This window comes from Rhinopithecus roxellana, chromosome 4 (genome assembly GCF_007565055.1).
Source record: "Rhinopithecus roxellana isolate Shanxi Qingling chromosome 4, ASM756505v1, whole genome shotgun sequence".
NCBI lineage: Eukaryota > Metazoa > Chordata > Mammalia > Primates > Cercopithecidae > Rhinopithecus > Rhinopithecus roxellana.
In genome coordinates this window covers 30,032,230-30,058,115 of record NC_044552.1, presented here as the reverse complement: position 1 = coordinate 30,058,115, position 25,886 = coordinate 30,032,230, and the positions used below count along the sequence as shown (strand labels likewise).

Genomic DNA, 25,886 nt, shown 5'->3' with positions numbered 1-25,886 from the left:
ATACAAAAATTAACCAGGCATGGTAGCATAGACCTGTAAGTCCCAGCTACTCGGGAGGCTGAGGCAGGAGAATTGCTTGAACCTGGGCGGCGGAGGTTGCAGTGAGCCGAGATCGTGCCATTGCACTCCAGCCTGGGCGTTGCAGCAATACTCCATCTCAAAAAAAAAAAAGTTATATCGTTTTTATAAGGCAGTATGATGGAGTGAAAAAAAACATTGGAAAACAAGCCAGATGACCTGTGTTTGAGGCTATTTCACACTTACTGACTAAACAAGTCACCCAGAAGCTTAGGTTTGCTAATCTGTAGGTAACTGACCTACCTTTGCCATGAGGTTATGAAAAAGAAAAAATCAAAATGTATGCAAAAGTATTTTATAACCTCTAAAAATTAGCTGGGCGTGGTGGCAGATTCCTGTAATCCCAGCTACTCGGGAGGCTGAGGCAGAAGAATCGCTTGAACCCAGGAGGCAGAGGTTGCAATGAGCTGAGATCATGCCCCTGCACTCCAGCCTGGATGACAGAGCAAGACTCTCAAAAAAAAGAAAAAAGAAAGCATTGGCCAGGCATAGTGGCTCACGCCTGTAATCCTAGCACTTTGGAAGACCAAGGTGGGCAGATCACGAGGTCAGGAGATTGAGACCATCCTGGCTAACACGGTGAAACCTCGTCTCTACTAAAAATACAAAACATGTAGCCAGGCATGGTGGCGGGCGCCTGTAGTCCCCCCTACTCAGGAGGCTGAGGCAGGAGAATGGCATGAACCCTGGAGGTGGAGCTTGCAGTGAGCTGAGACTGCGCCAGAAATTTAGATCGCTCTAGAGAAATGTAAGGTACTACTAGTATTAATATGATATATACACCCCATCCAAACTAATATTATCTTTTTCCTGAGGTAAAATTGTCCTCATTAATGTCGACCTTAAATTGTTTGCATATCAAAATATACCAGTTAGTTTTCTTAACATTTGTTATGCAGTTTTTTTGTTTGTTTTTTGAGATGGAGTCTTGCTATATTGCCCAGGCTGGTCTTGAACTTCTAGACTCAAGAGATCCACCCGCCTCAGCCTCCTGGTTAGCTGGGATTACAGGCACGTGGCACCATGTCTGGCTTGTTATACAGCTTTAATGAAAATAAAAACATGTTACAGTGATGAAATATTTTCAATATTTTTTTCTTTTATCCATAATCATGATAACAATAGAATTACTAAAGAGAATTAAACATCACCTTTTTTTTTTTTTTTTTTTGAGACTGAGTTTCACTCTTGTTGCCGGGGTTGTAGTGCAGTGGCATGATCTCAGCTTACTGCAATCTCCACCTCCTTGGTTCAAGCTATTCTCCTGCCTCAGCCTCCTGAGTAGCTGGGATTATAGGTGCCTGTCACCACATCCAGCTAATTTTTTGTATTTTTAGTAGAAACTGTGTTTCATAATGTTGGCCAGGCTGGTCTTGAACTCCTGACCTCAAGTGATCCACGCGCCTCAGCTTCCCAAAGTGCTGGGATTATAGGCGTGAGCCACCATGCCCGGCCTAAATATCACTTCTTAAGGGGATATTTGGTTTTCTACTGAATGTGTCCTCTTTAGTGCCTTTTAAAAATCATACACTAAATAATTGTCCTTACAGATTCTTATTCTTAAAAGATTGTCAAACACACACACACAGTCAATGTCCTAGGCTGAATCTGGAAGGAATTATTAGGAATTGCTAGCTCATTGCTTCCTCAACTACTCTTTGATTTTTAATATACTACATAATAGCAACATATGAATAAGGCTGACAGCTTTTGGAAAGTTCCTCTTCTTGCTTTGAATCTCTATGCTTAAGCTAGTAAGTGGGTTGGTCTCTCTTGGTTTTTATTTACTGTAAATGGAAGCAGGTTCATATGATGCTGAAAATTAGTGAATACTCAACCTTGGAATGGGAACCATATACTTCAAAATTGACTTTAAGAAGGATCCAGGTGAGAGTAAGTTGAATAGGAACTAAGAAAATCTGACAGCCTGGTCACCTTTAGATCAGTCATTGCCTCTCTGGTCTCATCCACTTTTATCTAAAAATGGGGAAGTTTAGATCAAATGATACCTACCATTTGTTGAGTGCATCCCATGTGGTGGGCAGGCACTAGCTCTAATTGGCAAGCCTCATTAGTTCCATATTACAGATGTAGAAATCAGGGCTTAGGCTGGGCGCAGTGGCTAACACCTGTAATCCCAGCACTTTGGGAGGCCGAAAGTGGATCACTTGAGGTCGGGAGTTCGAGACCAGCCTGACCAACATGGAGAAACTCCGTTTCTACTAAAAATACAAACTTAGCCGGGCATGGTAGTGCATGTCTGTAATCCCAGCTACTCAGGAGGCTGAGGCAGGAGAATCGCTTGAACTGGGAGGCAGAGGTTTCAGTGAGCTGAGATCATACCACTGCACTCCAGCCTGGGTGACACAGTGAGATTCTATCTCAAAAACAGAGGGAAAAAAAAAAAAAAAAATATATATATATATATATATATATGAAGAAAAAAGAAAAGGAGAGAAACAAACATAGGAAGAAAAATGTAGAGCTGGGGAGAAGGGAAAGAAAAAAGAGTTGCAGGCCGGGCGCTCACTTCTGTAATCCCAGCATTTCGGGAGGCCGAGGCGGGCGGATCACCTGAGGTCAGGAGTTCAAGACCAGCCTGACCAACATGGAGAAACCCTGTTTCTACTAAAAATACAAAAAGTAGCCGGGCGTGGTGGCTCAAGCCTGTAATCTCAGCACTTTGGGAGGCCGAGACGGGCGGATCACGAGGTCAGGAGATCGAGACCATCCTGGCTAACACGGTGAAACCCTGTCTCTACTAAAAAATACAAAAAACTAGCCGGGCGAGGTGGCGGGCGCCTGTAGTTCCAGCTACTCGAGAGGCTGAGGCAGGAGAATGGCGTAAACCCAGGAGGCGGAGCTTGCAGTGAGCTGAGATCTGGCCACTGCACCCCAGCCTGGGGGACAGAGCCAGACTCCGTCTCAAAAAAAAAAAAAAAAAAAAGTAGCTGGGTGTGGTGTCACAAGCCTGTAATCCCAGGTACTCGGGAGGCTGAGGCAGGAGAATCGCTTGAACCCGGGAGGCAGAGCTTGCGGTAAGCTGAGATCGCGCCATTGCACTCCAGCCTGGGCAACAAGAGCGAAACTCCATCTCAAAAAAAAAAAAAAAAAAAAAAAAAAAAAAAAACAAAACACAGCACTTTGTGAGGCTGAGGCAGGCAGATCACGAGGTCAGGAGATCGAGGCCATCCTGGCTAACACGGTGAAACCCCGTCTCTACTAAAAAATACAAAACAAAATTAGCCGGGCGAGGTGGCGGGCGCCTGTAGTCCCAGCTACTCAGGAGGCTGAGGCAGGAGAATGGCGTGAATCTGGGAGGCGGAGCTTGCAGTGAGCCGAGATCGTGCCACTGCACTCCAGCCTGGGCGAGACAGCGAGACTGCATCTCAAAAAAAAAAAAAAAAAAAAAAAAAAAAAAAAAAAAAAAAAGTTGCAGAGAGTTAGAGAAGGAGAAGGAGGAATCAGAATGGACGAGAGAAACAGAGTGGTCCAGAATAGGAAGAAGCTGGTCTTAGAAGGGAGAGAAAGACTAGAACAAAGGGGAACCGCAGTGGAAGCCAGGAGGGATAGGTTAAAGGAGTTCCTTTTTTCATTCAACAAGTATTTATTACCCAACCCCTGACTGCAGAGTACCCTGATAAATGCATGTCCTGGGAGAAAAAAAAAAAAAAAATGCATTACTCATGGTCTAACCCCAAATAGAATTTCATTTATTAGTAACTTGGGTTTTCTTTTCTTTCTGATAATAAAAATAATTTATGCTCATTTAGAAAATTTGGAAAACAAGAGCTGAAATAAAGAATCTCTCATTCTAGCCTGGGGCTCAGTCCGAAGGGGCAGCACCACCAAGAGAAAACTCTTCTCATTAAGATAGCGGAGGTGCAAAAGAGCGAGCAGAAATTAACCAGGCCTCTTCAGACCCAGGCTTGAAATAGTGCATTGTCTCTTCTGTCTCTGTCTCATGAAGCCACTGCAAAGGTGTGGACACAGGCAGGGGTAAAGAAATGGGGCCAGTAATCAGGTATGTATAGAGAGAATATACATATACATACATATACTATTCAAATTAGTAACTCAAGTACCATGTGTGGTCTTGCGGTAAATGATCTGATTTTCTGATACAATGAACAAATCTTGGTAAAATTCAGAAAATCATTAAACAACAATAACAAAAGTACAAGTTTCCCTTGATTTATACCATAGATGCATTCCTGGAAATCTGGTATATATAAAACCCATACAAAAAATATTTTTTGTTTATATGTGAAACAGACAAGTTCTAGATTCAGATCATTGTGACTGGATTTTTTGCCTATGAGAATATCCAGAGGGACAGTCAAAATACAGAACGTAGGACAATTTTTTGGTGGAGGGCAGGACCTTTACAGGCATTGGAGGAGGTCTGACATACCTGACTCTACCTATTAAATTTGGGGTTTTTTTATTTTGTTTGTTTGTTTTGAGATGGAGTCTCGCTCTGTCACCCAGGCTGGAGTGCAGTGGTGTAATCTCAGGTCACTGCAACCTCCACCTCCTAGGTTCAAGTGATTCTCCTGCCTCAGCCTCCCAAGTAGCTGGGATTATAGGCCTGTGCCACCACGCCCGGCTAATTTTGGTATTTTTAGTAGAGATGGGGGTTTCACCATGTTGACCAGGCTAGTCTTGAACTCCTAACCTCAAGTGATCCACCCACTTCAGCCTCCCAAAGTGTAGGATTACAGGCGTGAGCCACCGCACCTGGTCTCTATATTTGAATATAACCTCACATTAATGTAACTGTACAATTGCACCCCAACATTTTGAACAATGCCCCCTAGAGACTAGTACACCCTAGTTGAAGTCTACTTATCAAATATCCCATACTGTGAAATTTTTGTTTACTGTTGTAACCTTGCATCTAGTTTGATGCCTGACACATAGTAAGAGTTTAATAAATATTTCCTAATGAACACAAGAGTGTTCCTTTTACTTACATGGCATTTTTCATATTCCTTACGATAACGACTCGCATTTGTTTTTCCAGGCCTGACCTCTCTTCTGAGCTCCAAATTCAGGTCGGCAAATGCCCACTTAACATCTTTACTTGAATGACTTTCACATACCTCAAAGACTAAGTATATCCAAAATTGAACTCATCATTTCCTGCCATTGCATCCCTCCCCCAGATAAAACCTAGTACCAAACAAGGCAAAATGTTAATTCATGCTGGTGCTCTCTGGTTTAGTAACTGCCACTACGATCCACTTACTTAAGGGATCATCAGAACCCTGGCATTATCCATGATTATTTTCTACTTATCATCCCATTTTCTAATCAATCAATTCTAGTTCCTAATTCTAAAATTTATCTCCTTTCCATCTCCAGTGCTTCTACCCTAGTGGATTATTGAATTACTACAATGGTCTCTTGCCTACTTCCAAACCACCTCCATCCAGTAGCCAAAGTGATCTTTTAAAACAGAAATCCCATCAGGTCATCCCTCTGTTTAAATTCCTTAAAGAGTTTCTCACTTTTTTTAAGGACAAAATCTAAAACCCTGCATGATTTGGCCCCTGCCTATGTATCTTTTCTTATTTTGTGCCACTTAGTACTCTCCAATCATGCTAAGCTTTTTGTGTTTTTTTTCTGGCTTACATTCTTTTTTAAAATTAATTTTTATTAAATGAATCCAGGCACATCATTTAAAAACCAATCATTGTTAAACAATTTGTTTTTTAAAAAGTTTATGGCACAGTCTTGTTTTCCAGGATCCCTGCTTTCATCTCTGTTGACTTACTCCTTTCTTTTTGTAGAGCCCTTCCCTTCTCCACCAGCTTCCTGATGCAAGGGAGGTTAATTTTTTGAGGTGTTGCAGGAAAAGGGGGTTTATTCTAGTCTTACTTGTTTGTTAGTGTGAGTAGGTGTACACTCTAGATTGGAAAACATTTTCTCTCAGGATTTTGAAGGCTCTGCTGTCTTCTAACTTCCAATAGTGCCATCGAGTTTGTTCTTAATTTATTTTTTTCAATCTGGAAGATTTTAGGATTTATCACTGATGAATTCCAAGATGTGTGTGTGTATATTGGTTTCGGTCTTTTCCATTTGTTGTGCTGGGCCTTTTCATCCTGGAGACATATGTCCTTTTGTTATGGATGTTTTCTTGCATTTGTTCTTCCCTTCCCTTCCCTTCCCTCCCCTTCCCTTCCCTCCCCTCCCCTCCCCTCCCCTCCCCCCTCCTTCCCCTCCCCTCCCCCCTCCTTCCCCTCCCCTCCCCCCTCCTTCCCCTCCCCTCCCCTCCCTTCCCTTCCTTTGGGACAAGGTCTTACTCTGTCACCCAGGCTAGAGTGCAGTGGCATGATCATAGCTCACTGCGGCCTGGAACGGGGCTCAAGTATCCTCCTGCCTCAGCCTCCTGAATAGCTGGACTACAGGAGCAGAGCACCATGTCCAGCTAATTTAAAAAAAAAAAAAAAATTTGTAGAGATGGGGGTCTACCTATCTTGCCCAGGCTGGTCTTGAACTTCTGAGCTCAAATGATCCTCCTGCCTTGACCTCTCAAAGTGCTGGGATTACAGGCGTAAGCCATTGCGCCTGGTCTGGTTAATCTTTTTAATTTTTTGTAGAGATGTGGTTCTCCAACTTCTGGGCTGAAGCAATCTTCCCTTCTCAGCCTCCCAAATGCTGGGATTAAAGACATGAGCCATCACACCTTTGTTCCTTTGATAATTTCTTCTCTACAGCTTTTGCTAGTTTTTTTTTTTTTTCTTTTCTGGAATTCTTATTATTCAGATATTGTAACTTCTAGGTACTCTAATCTTATCTTTTTTTATTGTCCATGTTTGTCTTCTGTGACAATTGAGTTTTTTATTACCTTCAAGGGTGATTTTCAACCACATAAAAGTACCTTTCAGAAAAGTTAATCTCCCTAAGCTGTTAAAAAGAAGCATAAAGAGAAAATTACAACATTTCAGCTGATACATTTTATTGTTTTAGTTAAAAGGCTAGCAAATTTTAGCAATCAATTGAAAAGGGACTTTTGCCGCTTAACTAAAGACAAATCGTTTCAAATCACAGGCATTTCAAATATTTTATTTCTTCTTTTTTTTTTTTTTGAGACGGAGTCTCGCTCTGTCGCCCGGCCTGGAGTGCAGTGGCCGGATCTCAGCTCACTGCAAGCTCCGCCTCCCGGGTTTACGCCATTCTCCTGCCTCAGCCTCCCGAGTAGCTGGGACTACAGGCGCCAGCCACCTCGCCCGGCTAGCTTTTTGTATTTTTTAGTAGAGACAGGGTTTCACCGTGTTAGCCAGGATGGTCTCCAACTCCTGACCTCGTGATTCGCCTGTCTCGGCCTCCCAAAGTGCTGGGATTACAGGCTTGAGCCACCGCGCCCGGCCTAGTTTTTTGTATTTTTTAGTAGAGACGGGGTTTCACTGTGTTAGCCAGGATGGTCTCGATCTCCTGACCTCGTGATCCGCCTGTCTCGGCCTCCCAAAGTGCTGGGATTACAGGCTTGAGCCACAGCGCCTGGCCTATTTCTTCTTTATATATCTGAATTGTCTGACAAACCTTCTCAAGTACTTAAGCATCTATTATAGACCTAATAATGTTATAAATATGCATGATTATTGGTTCTCTTATAAACCAACTTCTCTTGGAAATTACAAGTATAGATTTGATTTTATTTGGCCTTTATAAACCCAACTATTTCACCAAAACTAAGAAGAATTTCAGTTATGTCATTAATGTTCCAATCCGATTGGAACCTATAATGGCTACCTCATTTGGTTGGATTCAACTAATTTATTTATTGCTTTTCAAAATAGGCCACAATTCTTAGAGACATTAACATAAAATTTGATTAAATTTTAGATCTCTCATGACTTTTTTGTCATGAAAAATTTCAAACATAAAAAGTTGAGGGTATAGTATTTCAACAAGTATACCCACTACTTAGATGCAATAATCATCAACATTTTGATGTGTGTGTACATTCCAAGATGTGTGTGTATATACTGGTTTAGGTCTTTTCCATTCGTCGTGCTGGGCCTTTTCATCCTGGAGACATATGTCCTTTTGTTCTGGGATGTTTTCTTGCATTTCTTTGTTTCTTTTCTTTTCTTTTTCTTTTAGAGACAGGGTCTTACTCTGTCAACCAGGCTGGAGTGCATTGGCATGATCATAGCTCACTGCAGTGCGCTCCCAATATTTGCTTTATTTCTATGGCTGTTTATTATGAAAAATTTCAAATATAAAGGAAATTTAAGACTAATACAACCAACACTAGTATATCCACTACTTATAATAGATTAAACAATTGCTAACATTTTCTCATATTTTCTTTGTTTTTATATTTGTCTATTTTGCTGAACTATTTGAAAGTAAGTGGCAGACAATATGACATCTCACTCCAAAATTACATTTGATTTTCTTATCTCTTTAGCCTCTTTTCTTTTTTTTCTTTTCTGAGATGGAGTCTTGCCCTGTTGCCCAGGCTGGAGTGCAGTGGCGCGATCTTGGCTCACTGCAATCTCCGCCTCCCAGGTTCACACCATTCTCCTGCCTCAGCCTCCCGAGAAGCTGGGACTACAAGCACCTACCACCATGACCGGCTAATTTTTTTTTTTTTTTTTTTTTTTTTTGTAATTTTTAGTAGAGACGGGTTTCACCGTGTTAGCCAGGATGGTCTCAATCTGCTGACTTCGTGATCCACCCACCTCGGCCTCCCAAAGTGCTGGGATTACAGGCGCAAGCCACCACGCCGGGCCTAGCTAACCCTAACCCTTCCCCATCTGCCTACCATTTTGTTCCCCCATGACAATGATTTCTTAAGGACATCAGAGCAGTTTTCTTGTAGAATCTTCTCATGACTTTTCCTGACTTGTAAGAATTTCCAAGGTCATTCTCTTTTGGAGCCTTTTTTTTTGTCTTTATCTTTCACAATGTATATATTTTTACAGATTTCTAATTATAGTATTTGTAATTTCCAGCTGCTCTTGTTTATTCTTAGAATGTTTCTTCTTTTAGCATCCTGTTCTTGTTTCATGGATATAATATTTCTCTGATGATATAATTCCTTTGAAGTATTTTTATGCTCCTTGCATTGTCTCAGTTTTCTGTGATTGTTTTCGCCCCTGATTCTTCCATGCTTGAGGTTTAGAATTTTTTTTTATATTGCAGATTTTCCTCTAGTAGCTGATGATTTTTGTATGTTTATATTTTAAGAATAAAGTCCTGGCCGGGCGCGGTGGCTCAAGCCTGTAATCCCAGCACTTTGGGAGGCCGAGACGGGCGGATCACGAGGTCAGGAGATCGAGACCATCCTGGCTAACACGGTGAAACCCCGTCTCTACTTAAAAATACAAAAAAAACTAGCCGGGCGACGAGGCGGGCGCCTGTAGTCCCAGCTACTCGGGAGGCTGAGGCAGGAGAATGGCGTAAACCCGGGAGGCGGAGCTTGCAGTGAGCTGAGATCGGCCACTGCACTCCAGCCTGGGTGGCAGAGCAAGACTCCGTCTCAAAAAAAAAAAAAAAAAAAAAAAAAGAATAAAGTCCTAAAAGCTAATTGGAAATTCTAAGTATATGTTTGCATCTTATCAATTGAAAGAATTCACTGGAGGCTTTTTCTATGGGAGCCCCCAAAATGTCAGGTTTTTTTCTCCTAAGAAGTACGTTTTTTGTTTTGTTTTTTTTTCCTGCTAGAGAGTAGAAGCTGGCTATGAAGTTCTATATCTATGCAGGAGAAGAGGCCTGGGTGTTTTCTTTTCAGTAATATGTCTGACTCCCACTCTGATCTATGCCAAGTGTACCACTATCTATAACTCCTTTAGTTTACTTTCTCCAGAGATGGCATTTCCCGTTTCCTATGGAGGTAAAAGTATAGCTTGATTACATTAGATAGGGTGGGGCTCTGGGAGACCTGACTACTTCTTAAACAGATTTTCAAACAAGTCTCCTTTTTGAAGCACTACATTTCTCCCATCTATCTCCCTTCCTTTAACTTCCCTCTGCACTTCACTGCTTCTGATACCTGAGTCTTTCCAGGGCTCCTCAGGGAGACGTGCCTTGCTTCTCCTTGGTTTCTCCTTCTCTAAGCACTTAGGCTTGACCTTCCTTGGATCTGCTAAGTCCTTTAATAGCCTCCGTCCATTTTCTATTTTCAGGCATTGTGGTTTGAGGTGAGTCTCAGTTCAAGAAAAATGAAATGAGTGTTTCTGGGTGTTTCCCCCCACTTGTTATTTTTGAGAGAGTTGCGTGGGGAATATCTCAGCTATTTTGAATTGAAAGTTCTGTTTTTATTTTTAGTTCTTTACATGCCTTGAATTATTTACTACCTTTGGACTTTTGCATTTGGTGTTCAGCTCTCCCGGACATTCTTTTTCCCTTGCTCATCCTCCCTCCAGGCTAATTCCAAGTCAAATTTTAGGTCCTAACTTAAACATCATTCCTAGATGAGTCCTTCCTGATCACCTAGACTAGGTTAGGTCCACCCCTCATGATATATTATATCTATCCATCTATCTGTATGTGTATATATGTATATTTTATATTTTAATTTGTTGAGACGAGTCTTGCTCTGTGGCCCAGGCTGGAGTGCAGTGGCACTATCTCGGCTCACTGCAACCTCTGTCTCCCAGGTTCAAGCGATTCTCCCGCCTCAGCTCCCTGAGTATCTGTGATTACAGGTGCCCACCACTATGCCCGGAAATTTTGTATTTTTAGTAGAGACGGGGTTTTCCCATGTTAACCAGGCTGGTCTCAAACTCCTGACCTCAAATGATACCCTCACCTCGGCCTCCCAAAGTGCTAGGATTACAGGCATGAGCCACCACGCCTGGCATATATATATGTTTATTTTATTTATTTATTTATTTATTTTTTAGGCAGAGTCTCACTCTATTGCCCAGGCTGGAGTGCAGTAGCCCAATCATGGCTCACTACAACCTCTGCCTCCCAAATTCAAGTGATCCTTCCACCTCAGCCTCCTGAGTAGCTGGGACCACAGGCACATGCCACTACACCCAGCTAATTTTTCTATTTTTTGTAGAGACACAGTTTCATCATGTTGCCCCGGCTGTTCCTGAACTCCTGATCTCAAGTGATCAGCCCACCTCAGCTTCCCAAGTGTTGGGATTATAGGCATGAGCCACCATGCTGGGCCGATGTACTCTTGTAACACCCAACATGACTCTAATATAGCCTCTTTCTTCTGCTAGACTGTAGCTCCACAAGAAAAGGAACCATGTGTGTCTTGTTCACTGCTGTATCCCCAGGGTCCAGAGCAGTGCCTGGTATTCAGTAGGAGATCAATATATATTTTTCATTGTCAACCAACATATATTGATTGCTGTAAAGATTTGTAGCTTAATTTACAGTTGCCATCACTAATAAGTAATTATTTAGAGTTCAGCATTCCTAGTTATTATTATCATCTGTTTATTGCTATGGACAAGAGCCCATTTTATAGTATAGTGTTTCCATAATTACATTTTCAAATTTATCTTACAATGAACACTTTTAAAATGACAATTTACGGCCAGGCATGGTGGCTCACGCCTGTAATCCCAGCTACACAGGAGGCTGTGGCAGGAGAACTGCTTGGGTCCGGGAGGTGGAGGTTGCAGTGAGCCAAGATTGCGACTTCAACCTGGGTGACAGAGCAAGATTTTGTCTCAAAAAATAAAAAATAAAATAAAATGACAATTTACTAACAATATTATGCACTGAGATTAACATAGTATATAAATTTTCTACTGTTGCTGTAACAAATGACCACAAACTTAGTGGCTTAAAACAATACAAATTTATCTTACAGTTCTAGGGGTCAGAAGTCTAAAATGAGTTGGCAGGGTTGCATTCCATCTGGAGGCTCTAGGAGAGAATCCATCTCATCTTTTTCAGCTTCTAGAGGCTGCCTGCATTCCTTGGGTTATAGATTCTTCTCATGTCACTCTGACCTCTGCTTCCATTGTCACATTTCTTTCTGTGAATCTGGCCCTCTTGCCTCCCTTTCTAAGGATTATGTGATTAGGTTGGGCCCAGCTAATCCAGGATAATCTCTTCATCTCAAGAGCTTTAATATAATTACATCTACAGAGTCCATTCTGCCAGGTAGGGTAACATATTCACAGGTTCTGGGAATTAGGATGTGGATATTTTGTGAGGCTGTTATTTAGCCTACAACACATAGACAGTAAAATATGAATGCATAGATGAATTAATAATTAACTGACAAAAGAAATGATAGGAGATTTACTTTTTTTTTTGGAGATGGAGTGTCGCTCTGTCACCCAGGCTGGAGTGCATTGGTGCAATCTCACCCCACTGCAACCTCTGCTTCCTGGGTTCAAGTGATTTTCCTGCCTCAGCCTCCCAAGTAGCTGGGACTACAGTCACGCGCCACTATGCCTGGCTAATTTTTGTATTTTAGTAGAGACAAGGTTTTGCTATGTTGGCCAGGCTGGTCTCGAGCTCCTGATCTCAAGTGATCCACCCATCTGGGCCTCCCAAAGTGCTGGGATTACAGGTGTGAGCCACCATGCCTGGCCAAAAGCTTTACTTCTAATGTATTTTAAGCTTTATATCAGAACAACCCACAAAGAAGATAAAATAAATTATTTTATTAAGTAAAAGCTTTCATAAATATATATCAAAATAATAAGACTTGGCTCGGCATGGTGGCTCACGCCTGTAATCCCAGCACTTTGGGAGACCGAGACAGGTGGATCACTTGAGGTCAGGAGTTTGAAACCAGCCTGGCCAACATGGTGAAACCCCATCTCTACAAAAAATAAAAAATTAGCCAGGCATGGTGGCATGCACCTGTAATCCCAGCTACACAGGAGGCTGAGGCAGGAGAATCACTTGAACCTGGGAGGTGGAGGTTGCAGTGAGCCGAGATTGCACCATTGCACTCCAGCCTGGGCAAAAGGAGTGAAACTCCATCTCAAAAAAAAAAAAAAAAAAAAGAAAGTAAAGAAAAAGAAGATAATAATAAGACAAGATACCTAACATAAACCAGTAATTATTAAATAGACAACATACATCAACTAAATGGTTGCTGAAGCATGTGCAGATACATTCTCATGCTTTCATGAATTCTGAGATTTCCTGGTTATATATAATATTTTTAGGTAGGGCCAACATTTCTTAAGGGTAATTATGCAATTTTTTTTTTTTTTTTTTTGAGACAAGGTCTCACTCTGTTGCCCAGATTGGAGTGCAGTGGTGCCATCTTGGCTCACTGCAACCTCTGCTTCCCAGGCTCAAGCTATTCTTCTGCCTCAGCCTCCTGAGTAGCTGAGATTACAGGCATGTGCCACCAGGCCCAGCTACTTTTTGTATTTTTAGTAGAGACAGGGTTTCACCATGTTGGCCAGGCTGTTCTGGAACTCCTGACCTCAATTGACCCACCTGCCTCTTCCTCCCAAAGTGCTGGGTTTACAAGGGGGAGCCACTGTGCCTGGCCTGGTAATTATCCAGTTATACTAACAGTTACATGAAACAGCATAGTGTTTTTCTGACATTTATGTACATATATATGTATATATTTTTTCTTTCTTTTTTTGGGGGGCGGGGGCAAGGTCTCACTTTGTACCCCAGGCTGGAATGCAGTAGTGTAAACATGACTCATTGCAGCCTCAATTTTCCAGACTCAAGTGATTCTCCCACTCAGCTTCCCGAGTAGCTGGGATTACAGATGTGTGCCACCACTAGGCTAATTTTTGTATTTTTTTGTAGAGACCAGATCTCACCATGTTGCCCAGGCTATTCTCAAACTCCTGAGCTCAAGCGATCAGCCCACTTCGGCCTCCCAAAGTATTGGGATTCCAGGCATAAGCCACACTGCTTCTGGTCCTGACATATATTTTAAAATAAGTTTTCGGCTGTGCACGGTGGCTCATGCGTGTAATCCCAACACTTTGGGAGGCCGAGGCAGATGGATCATCTGAGGTCGGGAGTTTGAGACCTGCCTGGCCAACTTGGTGAAACTCCATCTCTACTAAAAATACAGAAATTAGCTGGGCTTGGCGGCACCACTGCACTATAGCCTGGGTGACAGAGCGAGAGACTCCGTTTCAAAAAAAAAAAAAAGGTTTTAGATGAAAAATATAATTAGCATTAATTATTTTCAATAAATACCTATTAACATACTGCAGTATTGTTTGAGGGAAATTATAATAAAAACCTACTTGGGAAAAACAAAATCCAACATTCTTGATAGTTTAAAAGGCTGTGGTTAGATATTTTATTCTCAGTTGTCTAGCAATATTACATGAATGACTAGTACAAAATGACAGTTTCACAATAGGCTGATGGGTAAAGCTGTCAGCCAGCTCTTTCAGGTAAGAACCTTGCCTGGTAGCTGCATCTTGATTATCAACTTTGCTCATTTAGGAACAGTTTTTTTTTTTTTTTTTGAGTCTCGCTCTGTTGCCCAGGCTGGAGTGCAGTGGCACAATCTCAGCTCACTGCAACCTCCGCCTCTAGGGTTCAAGCCATTCTCCTGCCTCAGCCTACTGAATAGCTGGGACTACAGGCGCGTGCCATCACACCGGCTAATTTTTTGAAGTTTTAGTAGAGACGGAGTTTCACCATGTTAGCCAGGATGGTCTTGATCTTCTGACCTCATGATCCGCCCGCCTCGGCCTCCCAAAGTGCTGAATTACAGGCGTGAGCCACCGCACCCAGCCAGGAATTTTAATGCTTTTATCAGTTCATCCAGGTCTGATCTGGCTCTGACACATGAGCTGAACAGCATGTCTTACTTGACAAATCAAATTAGGGTCAGAAGTTTGCCTAATGAGTCCAGTTAAAATGCCAGGCTGCCCAAGGCACTAAAAATGCCCAGAAACCCACAACAACTCATTTCTCAGCTCTCTGTCCCCCAGTCTGGCCTGAACTACAAACTTAAGCAATATATTGAGGTAGCATTCTACACTGGAAAATGTGGTACATTTGAAAAACGATGAGTCACGATTCTATTTGACAGTCTTTCTCCCCTTGGTTTGTATGGCTGGCTGTCCGGTAAAGTACAGTACAGTAGCCACTGACTGCATGTGGCTTCCGAGTACCCAAAATGTGGCTAGTCTGAATTGAGATGTGCTGTAAGTGCAAAATGCATACCAGATTTTGAAGACTTAAATTAATAAGAATGTAAAATAATTCATTAATTTTTTATATTGATTACATGTTGAAATGACAATATTTGGATTTATTTGGGGATATATTAAATAAAATATATCATTAAAATTAATTTCACTCACTTCTTTTTACTTATTAAATGTAGCTACTAGAAAACTTAAAACCATATATGTGGTTCACTTATTTGTATTAGACAGCACTGATGTAAGGCTCCTGAAGTCTGCCTCTATTATCTCAGCAGCTCCTTGTGGTCTTATCCATTCTTTCCCTTTGCAGTAACTTAGATTTAGAAGTTAGAATAGCAGGTAGATTTAGGAGGTAGAATAGAAAGTTTTGAACCCTGTGGCCACCCTTCAAGTCAAAAGAATTAAATGCCCAGGAAGACAACAAAAGTCATAATGCGGCCAGGTATGGTGACTCACGCCTGTAATCTCAGCACTTTGGGAGGCCGAGGCGGGCAGATCACGAGGTCAGGAGTTCAAGACCAGCCTGGCCAACATGGTGAAACCCCGTCTCTACTAAAAATATAAAAATTAGCTGGGCATGGTGGCACACACCTGTAATCCCAGCTACTCAGGAGGATGAGGCAGCAGAATCGCTTGAACCTGAGAGGGTGAGATTGCAGTGAGCCGAGATGTGCACTCCAGCCTGGGCAACAGAACAAGACTCCGTCTCAAAAAAAAAAAAAAAAGTCTTAATGCAATTCTTCATCTCATTTGGATTTATTCTACAATATTGGAGGGGAAAAGGGAAAGGGGGCAGAAGAGTAATCTTCATATAAGTGTCTGCAGAGACAGAATGTGTGTGTATGAAGGATCAAAGAGGGCTATGAGAATTATTTTGGGGAGGAAACACACACACCCACAAGGAAATAGGACAAAGAGTGTGTTGTATTCCATCTCCACCCCTCTCCACCTCTCTAGGTTTTGATCTACTTTATTTTGGCTATACCAATTTTTCTCTTTTTTTCTCAGTGTACCAATTTACAACTTCCCTTGATAGAATGTGGCTCTTGAAAAGAAAAAAGGCCAGGCGCCGTGGCTCACGCCTGTAATCCCAACACTTTGGGAGGCTGAGGCGGGCAGATCACCTGAGGTCAGGAGTTTGAGACCAGCCTGGCCAACATGGTGAAACCCTGTCTCTACTAAAAATACAAAATTAGCCAGGCGTGGTGGCACATGCCTGTAATCCCAGTTGCTCAGGAGACTGAGGCAGGAGAATTGCTTGAACCCAGGAGGCAAAGGTAACAGTGAGCCGAGATGGCGCCATGGCACTCCAGCCTGGGCAACAAGAGCGAAACTCCATCTAAGAAAAAAAGAGAGAGAGAGAGAAGAAAGACTAACGGGAGATAAGGATGCAGGCAGGTGTAATAGGTGATAAGGATGGAGCAGCCTAGAAAGATGTTTAACTAAATTGAAAAAGACCTTAGGGATCACTCTGGTCCAGCTTCTACTCTAATCCATAACTCTCTTATATGTGGAATAAATGCTGCTGATATTGTTAAAACATTAATATTTATCCAAAATACCAAATATTTAACTGAGAAATGGGGGAAAGCTTTTGAAAATATGTTTTTCAACAGGGAAAAAACAAGAAGAAAAAACATGATGGCATTGTTTATGAAACTAAAGAAGTTCTCAATCCACCTCCCAAAGTAACAAATTGTTGCAAATCACTGTGGGTAAAATACAGTTTTCAGAAGGCATACATGACCCAACTTGTCAGCTCCCAGCCAGTTCCAGCAATGTCAAGGAACCCAGGTAAGATCTTATTTGGATTAAACTAAGATAAATAGTTTACTTAGCATGTGTTTTTCTTGATATTAAGACCATAAAATTGGACATTATATATATATATTTATTTATTTTATTATTATTATTTGTTTGAGATGGAGTCTCACTCTGTCGCCCAGGCTGGAGTGCAGTGGTGCGATCTCAGTTCTCTGCAACCTCTGGCTCCTGGGTTTAAGTGATTCTCCTGCCTCAGCCTCCCGTGTAGCTGGGATTGCAGGCGCCCGCCACCACGCCTGGCTAATTTTTTCATATTTTTAGTAGAGACAGGGTTTCACCATGTTGGCCAGGCTGGTCTTGAACCCCTGACCTCAACTGATCCCCCCTCATAGGCCTCCCAAAGTGCTAGAATTACAGGCGTGAGTCACTGCGCCTGAATCACATTAAGTATATTATTTAAATATGAACTATAAGAAAATCTATTCATCCCGGTTCTTAGGTGGCAAAAATATAAAAGTGACTTTGCTTCATGGTACTAAATCTCTTTGGTTTCTATTAGCCCTGAATCATTGCTGTGACGACCAATTAAGGTAATCCCAAATGGGCTAAAAATAGATCAAATTTATCTTTTAATAGAAATTAGTCTTTTTTTTTTTTTTTTTTTTTTTTTTTTGAGACGGAGTCTCGCTCTGTCGCCCAGGCTGGAGTGCAGTGGCCAGATCTCAGCTCACTGCAAGCTCCGCCTCCCGGGTTCATGCCATTCTCCTGCCTCAGCCTCCCGAGTAGCTGGGACTACAGGCGCCCGCCACCTCGCCCGGCTAGTTTTTTTTTTTGTATTTTTAGTAGAGACGGGGTTTCACCGTGTTAGCCAGGATGGTCTCGATCTCCTGACATCGTGATCCGCCCGTCTCGGCCTCCCAAAGTGCTGGGATTACAGGCTTGAGCCACCGCGCCCGGCTAGAAATTAGTCTTTAAATTGGACCTGATAGTGTCTGTATTGTTAAGGTAGGGAACATTCAGATTGGATTTCTTCTTGATTTTGCCACTAGAAGAGAGAACATGAAGGAAAGATAAATTTGAAATTTTACGTTGCAAAAATGTGATTCCTAAATGTCCCAGAATGCTGGAAAAGTAAAGTTTTATGTTTTGAAGGGCATTAAAGGGCAGTGTTAGGTAAATTTATGAGGTTTCAGACTCTTAGATAAAAAATGTGCTAGCTACCCGAGAGGGATTATGAACATTAACTTCAACCTAATATCTAATTTTAAAATAATTACATGCCTCCTGAGAAAGTGGAAATTTCAAGCATCCTGATAGTTGCTTGCCACCACACCAAATACGTTTTTTTGTTTTTGTTTTTGTTTTGTTTTGTTTTTTGAGACAGAATCTCACTTTGTCGCCCAGGTTGGAGTGCAATGGTACAGTCTCGGTTCACTGCAACCTCCGCCTCCCGGATTCAAGTGATTCTTCTGCCTCAGCCTCCCAAGTAGCTGGGATTACAGGCGTCCGACACTACGCTGGGCTAATTTTTATATTTTTAGTAGAACCGGGGGTTTCCACCATGTTGGCCAAGGCTGGACTCCTGACCTCAAGTGATCCGCCGGCCTCGGCCTCCCAAAGTGCTGGGATTACAGGCGTGAGCCACCGCGCCCAGCCTGGTATCCATTTTTTAGAAAGCACTGAATTGACTGAAATTTTGAATCTTCTTCTTTTTTTTTTTTTTTTTTTTGAGACGGAGTCTCGCTCTGTCGCCCAGGCTGGAGTGCAGTGGCGCGATCTCAGCTCACTGTAAGCTCCGCCTCCCGGGTTCACGCCATTCTCCTGCCTCAGCCTCCCAAGTAGCTGGGACTACAGGAACCCGCCACCACGCCAGGCTAGTTTTTGTATTTTTAGTAGAGACGGGGTTTCACCGTGTTAGCCAGGATGGTCTCGATCTCCTGACCTCGTGATCCGCCCGCCTTGGCCTCCCAAAGTGCTGGGATTACAGGCTTGAGCCACCACGCCCCGCCCGAATCTTCATTTGTTAATTCCGTTGTCAACAATTATTCCCCAAAGTCTGAGATTGTGTCACCTATGATGAACACGTTCTAGGAACTTGTATTTATTTATTTTTGCATTTTATTTATTTATTTTTTTGAGACGGAGTCTCGCTCTGTCGCCCAGGCTGGAGTGCAGTGGCGCGATCTCGGCTCACTGCAAGCTCCTCCTCCCGGGTTTACGCCATTCTCCTGCCTCAGCCTCCCGAGTAGCTGGGACTACAGGCGCCTGCCACCTCGCCCGTCTAGTTTTTTGTATTTTTTAGTAGAGACGGGGTTTCACCAGGTTAGCCAGGATGGTCTCGATCTCCTGACCTCGTGATCCGCCCGTCTCGGCCTCCCAAAGTGCTGGGATTACAGGCTTGAACCACCGCGCCCGGCCACTTGTATTTATTTTTAAGACGTAATTCACTTAACATAAAGTTCACCCTTTTAAAGTACACAGTACAGAGGGTTTTAGTATACTCACCAAGTTGTGCAATCGTCGCCACTATTCTAAGATTTTATATTTTATTGTAAACCCTTTCCAGTATGTTTTCACACTCCACCTCCTGATCCTCAGATTCCTTGTGAAGCTGATCGCTGTCTTCCGAGGTGTTCTGTGAGCGTTGCTACTTTTGCCTCAAATGCTTTTCTAATTACAGTTTCACTCCAAAAGAAGACGCAGGTGAAGAGTTACTAACGCTGCTGCCCTTGATTTATAGAGTAACAACCCACTAGCTAAAGTACATGCTTGTTTTCATACCTAGAACTCTCGTTTTACCATACGCGAGTTATATGTCAAATCTTATTAGTGACTGGTAGTCTGGTGAGCCACCAATGTGCTTTCAATGCCTCCCAAACAATTAGAAACCAGAGATCTCCCAATAAAGAGATGCCTCCCATGTCCTTCCACTTCTGGCCCAGGAGACCTAGGTTGCCTTTCTGTTCAGGCAGCAGCGCATTTCTCCCCTTCATCTTTATGATTCCACTGAAGAAATGAGGGATGTGCGGAATGAGGGGGAGCGAACTTGTTATTACGGCGTCGAGAACGCCAGACAGAGTAACCAAGGACGAATAGAATAACGCTAGTGCCCGTAATTCGGTACCGCGCCTTCCTGACTCCAGCTCCCGCCAGTAGCCCGAGGCGAGCTACGCGCGCGCCGCCGTCGGCCGCGCCACCATGCGCCTTCCCCATTGGCCACAGCTGGCCCACGTGACCTCTATCGCCTAACCTGCTCGTCCGCGCGCGCTTTTTCCTTCACAGAAAGCGGAGGGCGGGAGTGGGGATCTCACGGGTGCGCGAGGTCGCTCGGAGGACCTGGGGGCGCTCTCTGGCGGGGAGCCTGAGACAATGCCTGAGTACTGTCCAGAGGAAAACTCTTACTGAGGAAGCGAAAGATTGAGGAGGTCCACCTCTCCCCTCAGTGGCTTCTCTCCGGGGCTGTGACACAGACAGACTGAAAATGGAAATCACAGGCTTTCATTGGCAGGAATGTGACTCGCTGAAGCCAAGATTTATCTCTTTGGGGGCGCTCTACACATACAAACCTAACTCTTCGGGGGGAAAATACATAATTTTTGTCTGGGGAATTCAAAGCCACTTTTTCTTAGAAGAGTTGAGCGTCGTGGGAAATCCGGAGCAACCATCCTGATACACATCATTTAAGGGAAATTAGAAACTCCTAGGGAAACAAAGATGAGTAAAAGCAAAAGGAGGCCCTGCGCACCATTGCTGTGCGGGAATGGAATGATTTAACAAGGGCCAGAAGTGTAATAATTACGGAAAGGAAAGGACTAAATAAATGTGTGTGCATGTGTGTGTAAGTAGTATAAATGGGAAATATAATTGTAGAATTCAGTAGAGTTCAATTTAACTTATTTTTCTCTTTAAGAGTGCTTGGATGCTTTGCTTACTTTTGCTTTTTTAAATTTTTTGCTTCGAAGGCTTACCAACCCTTCCTCCTCTAGATAAACATTTTCTTTTTTAATTCGTTCATTCCAGAAATACTAGGACCTACTATATTCCAGGCACTGTGCTAGGTACTGAGATGACAATGATAAATAAAAACAGTACCAGTTCCTTCAATCATGGAGCATATGGTCTGGTAAAGGAAGCAGACAGTAGTTAATTGCACGTATCAATGTTAAATACAATGTGGTAAGTGCTAAGGAGAGGTCTAGATGCCATAATGGGGGATTTGACCTAGCAGGGAGATCAAAGAAGGCTTGCCTCAAGATGCAACCCCTGACATGAGACCTGAAGGGGTTAAGGGGGATGGAGGTTGCAGACAGAGGGAGCAGCTTGCACAAGGGAGCACTGGGAGCCTCTCCCCTTCCAATGACTGCCCACCTCACCCATTTCCACTATACATACATTCATCTTGCCCCTCAGTTCTCAGAAGACATTTGTTCTCTTAATTCCAAGTTCTTAGGGAGTGCCTGGTTGTAACCTACAATGATTGTTAAAGACAGTGTTACCCAATAGGTAAGTATACATATCTAATATATCAATATACATTTAATATACAATACATATTAATATACAGTCTAATATGCATTATCTGTTGTTTTGTATAAGAAAAATATACAATGACTGTAACAAATCGTAGGATATGATATATCCCAATAGAACCAAAAGTGCTATAGACAAAGTAGTGAGAGATCACATGATTTTGGAAGACTCAAAAAAGACATCTTAGCGAAAGTAATTTTCAAAAATCATTGAGGTAAGATTTGGTCAGATAAAGATACAATTTAGTTAGAGCATAAGGTTCTAAAAGAATAGTAAGGAGGTTGGACCAGTCGGTTGAAATACATTCCAAGGGCCTTGAAAAACAGTCTAAAGAGTTTGTAGAAAACAAACTAGTGCAGTGGCTTGCCTCTGAAATCCCAGCTACTCCAGAGGCTGAGACGGGAGGATTGCTTGAGCCCAGGAGTTTGAGATCAGCCTGGGCAATGTAGCAAAACACACTGTCTAAAATATTTTTATAAGTCTGTAGAAACTAAAAAGTTCTATTTAAGTTTTAAGAACTTTCCTGAGATACTTTTTCTCCCCTAATATTTGTCTTGGAAATTTTAAATCTACAGAAAAGTGGCAAAATTAACTATATGGTTATTCATAAACCCTTCCCACAGATTAGTCAGTTTTGTTTTGTTTTGCTTTTTTTGAGACAGGGTCTTACTCAGTTGCTCAGACTGAAGTGCAGTAGTGCAATCACAGCTCATGGCAGCCTGGAACTCCTGGGCTCAAGTGGTCTTCCTGCCTCAGCCTCCCAAGTAGCTGGGACCATAGGCATGCATCACTGGGCCCAGCTAATTTTTTGTTTTTTATAGAGATAGCATCTCACTTTGTTGCCCAGACTCATCTTAACTCCTGGGCTCAAGTGATCCTGCCTTGTCATCCCAAAATGTTGGGATTACAGACATCAGCCACACCTGGCCTTGTTGGTTTTTGTTGTTGTTGTTGTTGTTGTTGTTGTTTAATTTTGCCCCATTTGCTTTATTCTAAGAACAAGGATATTTTTCTGCATAACCACAATATGACACTTGCGAGGTACTTTTTTTTGAGACAGAGTCTCTATCTGTTGCTCAAGCTGGAGCACAGTTGCACAATCTCAGCTCGCTGCAACCTCCACCTCCCGGGTTCAAGGGATCCTCTTGCCTCAACCTTCCCAGTAGCTGGGATTACAGGCACACACCACCATGTCCAGCTAATTTTTTTGTATTTTTAGTAGAGATGGGGTTTCACCATGTTGGCCAGGCTGTTCTCAAACTCCAGACCTCAGGTGATCTACCCGCCTTGGACTCCCAAAGTGCTGGAATTACAGGTGTGAGTCACCGCGCCTGGCCCTGAGATACTTCTAAATTCAAATTTTGAATAAGTATTAATTAATAAGTGACTTACCGATTTTAATTTCATACCACATTGTAAGTGCTATATGTTTCTTAAAAATATATTTTCGTGGCTAGAAAAATAAAAAATATGAAAAGGCATACAGCAAAGACTGTCTCTTTCATTCTTGTCCCCCATCTGCTCAGTTCTCACTCCCCTAGTTCCCTATCTTAGGCAACTATTGTTCTTAGATTCTCAGGTATCTTTCCAGAATTTCTTTATGCAAACATGGACAATTGTGAATATGGATTTTTGTTCCTATTTTTGGATGAAAAGTATCGTATTAAACACACAATTCTTACTTGCTTTGTCACTTAATATGATTTGGAGATCCTTCTGCATTAATGCTTAAATAACTTCCTCATTGTTTTTTTACAGTGGCATAGTATTCCATTGTGTGGATATACCATAATTTATTTAAACTGTTCCCTATTGACTTACACTTGGGCTGTTTCCAATTACTTAATATTGAAACCAATGTTGTAACAGATAACCTTAAACATATTTCTGTTTGTAAAATTCAATAGATAGCATTGCTCCCTACACAGGTTGTACCAATCTAAACTCCCACCAGCAATTGTGAGAGTATCTCTAAGCTTTTACAACAGTGGCTGACATATTGTAAGTGCTATATAAGTGTTTGCTTAAAAACTAGATTTTCTTGTTTAGAAAAATAAATAAATGAAAAGATGTACAGTGAAAAGCCTAGCCCTAAACCCACCTACTTAGGAGCTTACCCTTGGGCTGAGGTGAATCAATGCATTGAGACCCTGGCTCTTTCTTCCCACACTATCTTCTCCCTCCCACTCTTGACTCTGTTGTAGGGTCTTGGAGATTTGGGGACCATTGTTGATCAAAGGCCAAATATTTCACCTGGTTCTAAACCAAGAGCTTTAAATATATGAATGTGCATTATTGTTGCTGTTTTACAACTTTAAATGACAGGAGAGCTGACTTCAAGACAAATGGAAAGGTAGTGCTGGTTTTAGATAAAGTTACCGAGTAGCTGGCCTTTTTCATCCAACTCTAACCTAATCAACAAATATCTATGGAGTACTTCCTATGTATAGGGCACTGAGCTAGGTCTTAGAGTTATGAAATAGATACATGCCCTCTAACTATTGTTTAGACAGGCACAAAATATAAATAATCACTATGTCAAGTTTCAACATGCAAAATACACCTCTTGCTTTTGGCACACTCACTGCTTTCCTTCCTGTCTCCTTCCTCCTCTGCCTCTTTGCCTACCTGACTGCCCTGATCACTGAGCTGCCCGAGGCTTGTTGGTTTCCTTGTAGCTCCTTCATTTCTCCCAGTGTCCATTATTGAAACTTACCCAACTTGTATTTCACTTTCCTGATGCAGATATTAGAGTTTGTATTTCTCAAGTGATAGTTATGATTAGTTAGTTATTCTGTTAAACTAATAGTTACAAATCAATATGCTTTTGATTGGCACAGGCAGGCCTAGCCCATTTGGAAGTAGGTGAAATTTGTTCAGTCTTCCCAGTTGATTCCTGTGTGAGCACCTTCTCTCCTGGGTGAGCTCTCGACCCTCATTGATATCCTCACTTTTTTTTCAGGTGATTGTCAACTAATCATTAGGGTGTTATTTCAAAATGGTTTGAAGTGAGGATCTCAGGAGTATGTGTTATGTTTCAAGATACAATTTTATAGAAAACTGAAATGACAGGCAATAGGGTTGCAATTTTGATCAGAAGGCTGTAAGCCACCGATTTAGGGACTTACCCTTGGCTGAAGTGAATTAATGCCCTGGCCCTCCCTGCCCCACACTATCTTCCCTCTGCCACTCTTTACTCTATCATAGGGTCCTGGAGTTTTGGGGACCATTACTGTCAGAGATCTTCGAACCCAGCTGGCAGCTGTGGCTCAGTGGCCTCTAGAGAAGAGTGGGAGTGTAATGGTGGAAGTGAGTGGGTACTCTCCAGTGCTCTTAGGCACTCTTCCCTTTGTCTTCTCCCAGTCAGCTTGCAGCCTGGCTGCGCATGGTGAAAGGTGATTTTTTTTTTTCAATCTCTATCACTCTGTGTAGGTGGCTGCCTTTTCCACTCAGCAGAAGTGGTTCTCACTAGTTGCCCAATGTGTTTAAAAGTGTGGATTTGTATAATGATGCTGTATATTTGTTGCATTAATTTTTTTTTTTTTTTTTTTTTGAGACGGAGTCTCGCTCTGTCGCCCAGGCTGGAGTGCAGTGGCTGGATCTCAGCTCACTGCAAGCTCCGCCTCCCGGGTTTACACCATTCTGCCATTCTCCTGCCTCAGCCTCCCGAGTAGCTGGAACCATAGGCGCCCGCCACCTCGCCCGGCTAGTTTTTTGTATTTTTTAGTAGAGACGGGGTTTCACCGTGTTAGCCAGGATGGTCTTGATCTCCTGACCTCGTGATCCGCCTGTCTCGGCCTCCCAAAGTGCTGGGATTACAGGCTTGAGCCACCGCGCCCGGCCTGTTGCATTAATTTTAAAATCAAAGCAACTCAGGTTCACGGAAACAGATCAACTAGTACAGAGAGCATATGGTGAAAAGGGACTTGGACCAGTGCCTGGCACATAGAAAGCCCTCTATTTGTTGAATGAATGAATGAATACAAAGTCAGTATCCAGCCTGTCCTTTACACCTCCACCCCATCCCACCATTCCTTTACTAGAAGTGAAATTCCTTAATTGGTCATGTTTTCCGGTTTTCTAGATCCATGATTCTTATCCCTGGGTGCGTGTTAGAATCATCTGGGGAGCTTAAAAAACAAACAACAACAACAACAAAAAACCTATGTGTAGTCTCATTCCCAGACTAACAAAATTACTTTTTAAGCCTCCAAGCTGATTGTCTTGTGCAGCCAGCATTCTGAACCAGTGTTCTAAATAATGTGCCTTTACATTTATTCCTCTCTTTCTTTTTTCTTTTCTTTTCTTTACTTTCTTTTTTTTTTTTTTGAAACAGGATCTCACTGTGTCTCCCTGGCTAGAGTGCATTAGTGCAATCTCAGCTCACTGCAGCCTTGACCTCCTGGGCTCAAGTGATCCTCCCAC

General features: G+C 42.4%; 2 protein-coding genes across 2 annotated transcripts in view; one reads left to right on the top strand and one right to left on the bottom strand.

Moving 5' to 3' along the window:
• KCTD20 (potassium channel tetramerization domain containing 20) overlaps window positions 1-5,157 on the bottom strand; it is a 57,213-nt gene extending 52,056 nt beyond the window's left edge. Inside the window, exon 1 of the mRNA XM_030929031.1 lies at window positions 5,055-5,157. The gene's annotated coding sequence lies outside the window, so the exon portion shown is untranslated. The remainder of the gene's footprint in view (window positions 1-5,054) is intronic.
• The window catches only part of PXT1 (peroxisomal testis enriched protein 1), a 58,592-nt gene that overhangs the window by 5,814 nt on the left and 26,892 nt on the right, over window positions 1-25,886 (top strand). The window contains exon 3 of the mRNA XM_010389688.1: window positions 16,784-16,961. Within this exon, the coding sequence (XP_010387990.1) occupies window positions 16,910-16,961 (52 nt within the window). The 5' untranslated portion in view covers window positions 16,784-16,909. The remainder of the gene's footprint in view (window positions 1-16,783; window positions 16,962-25,886) is intronic.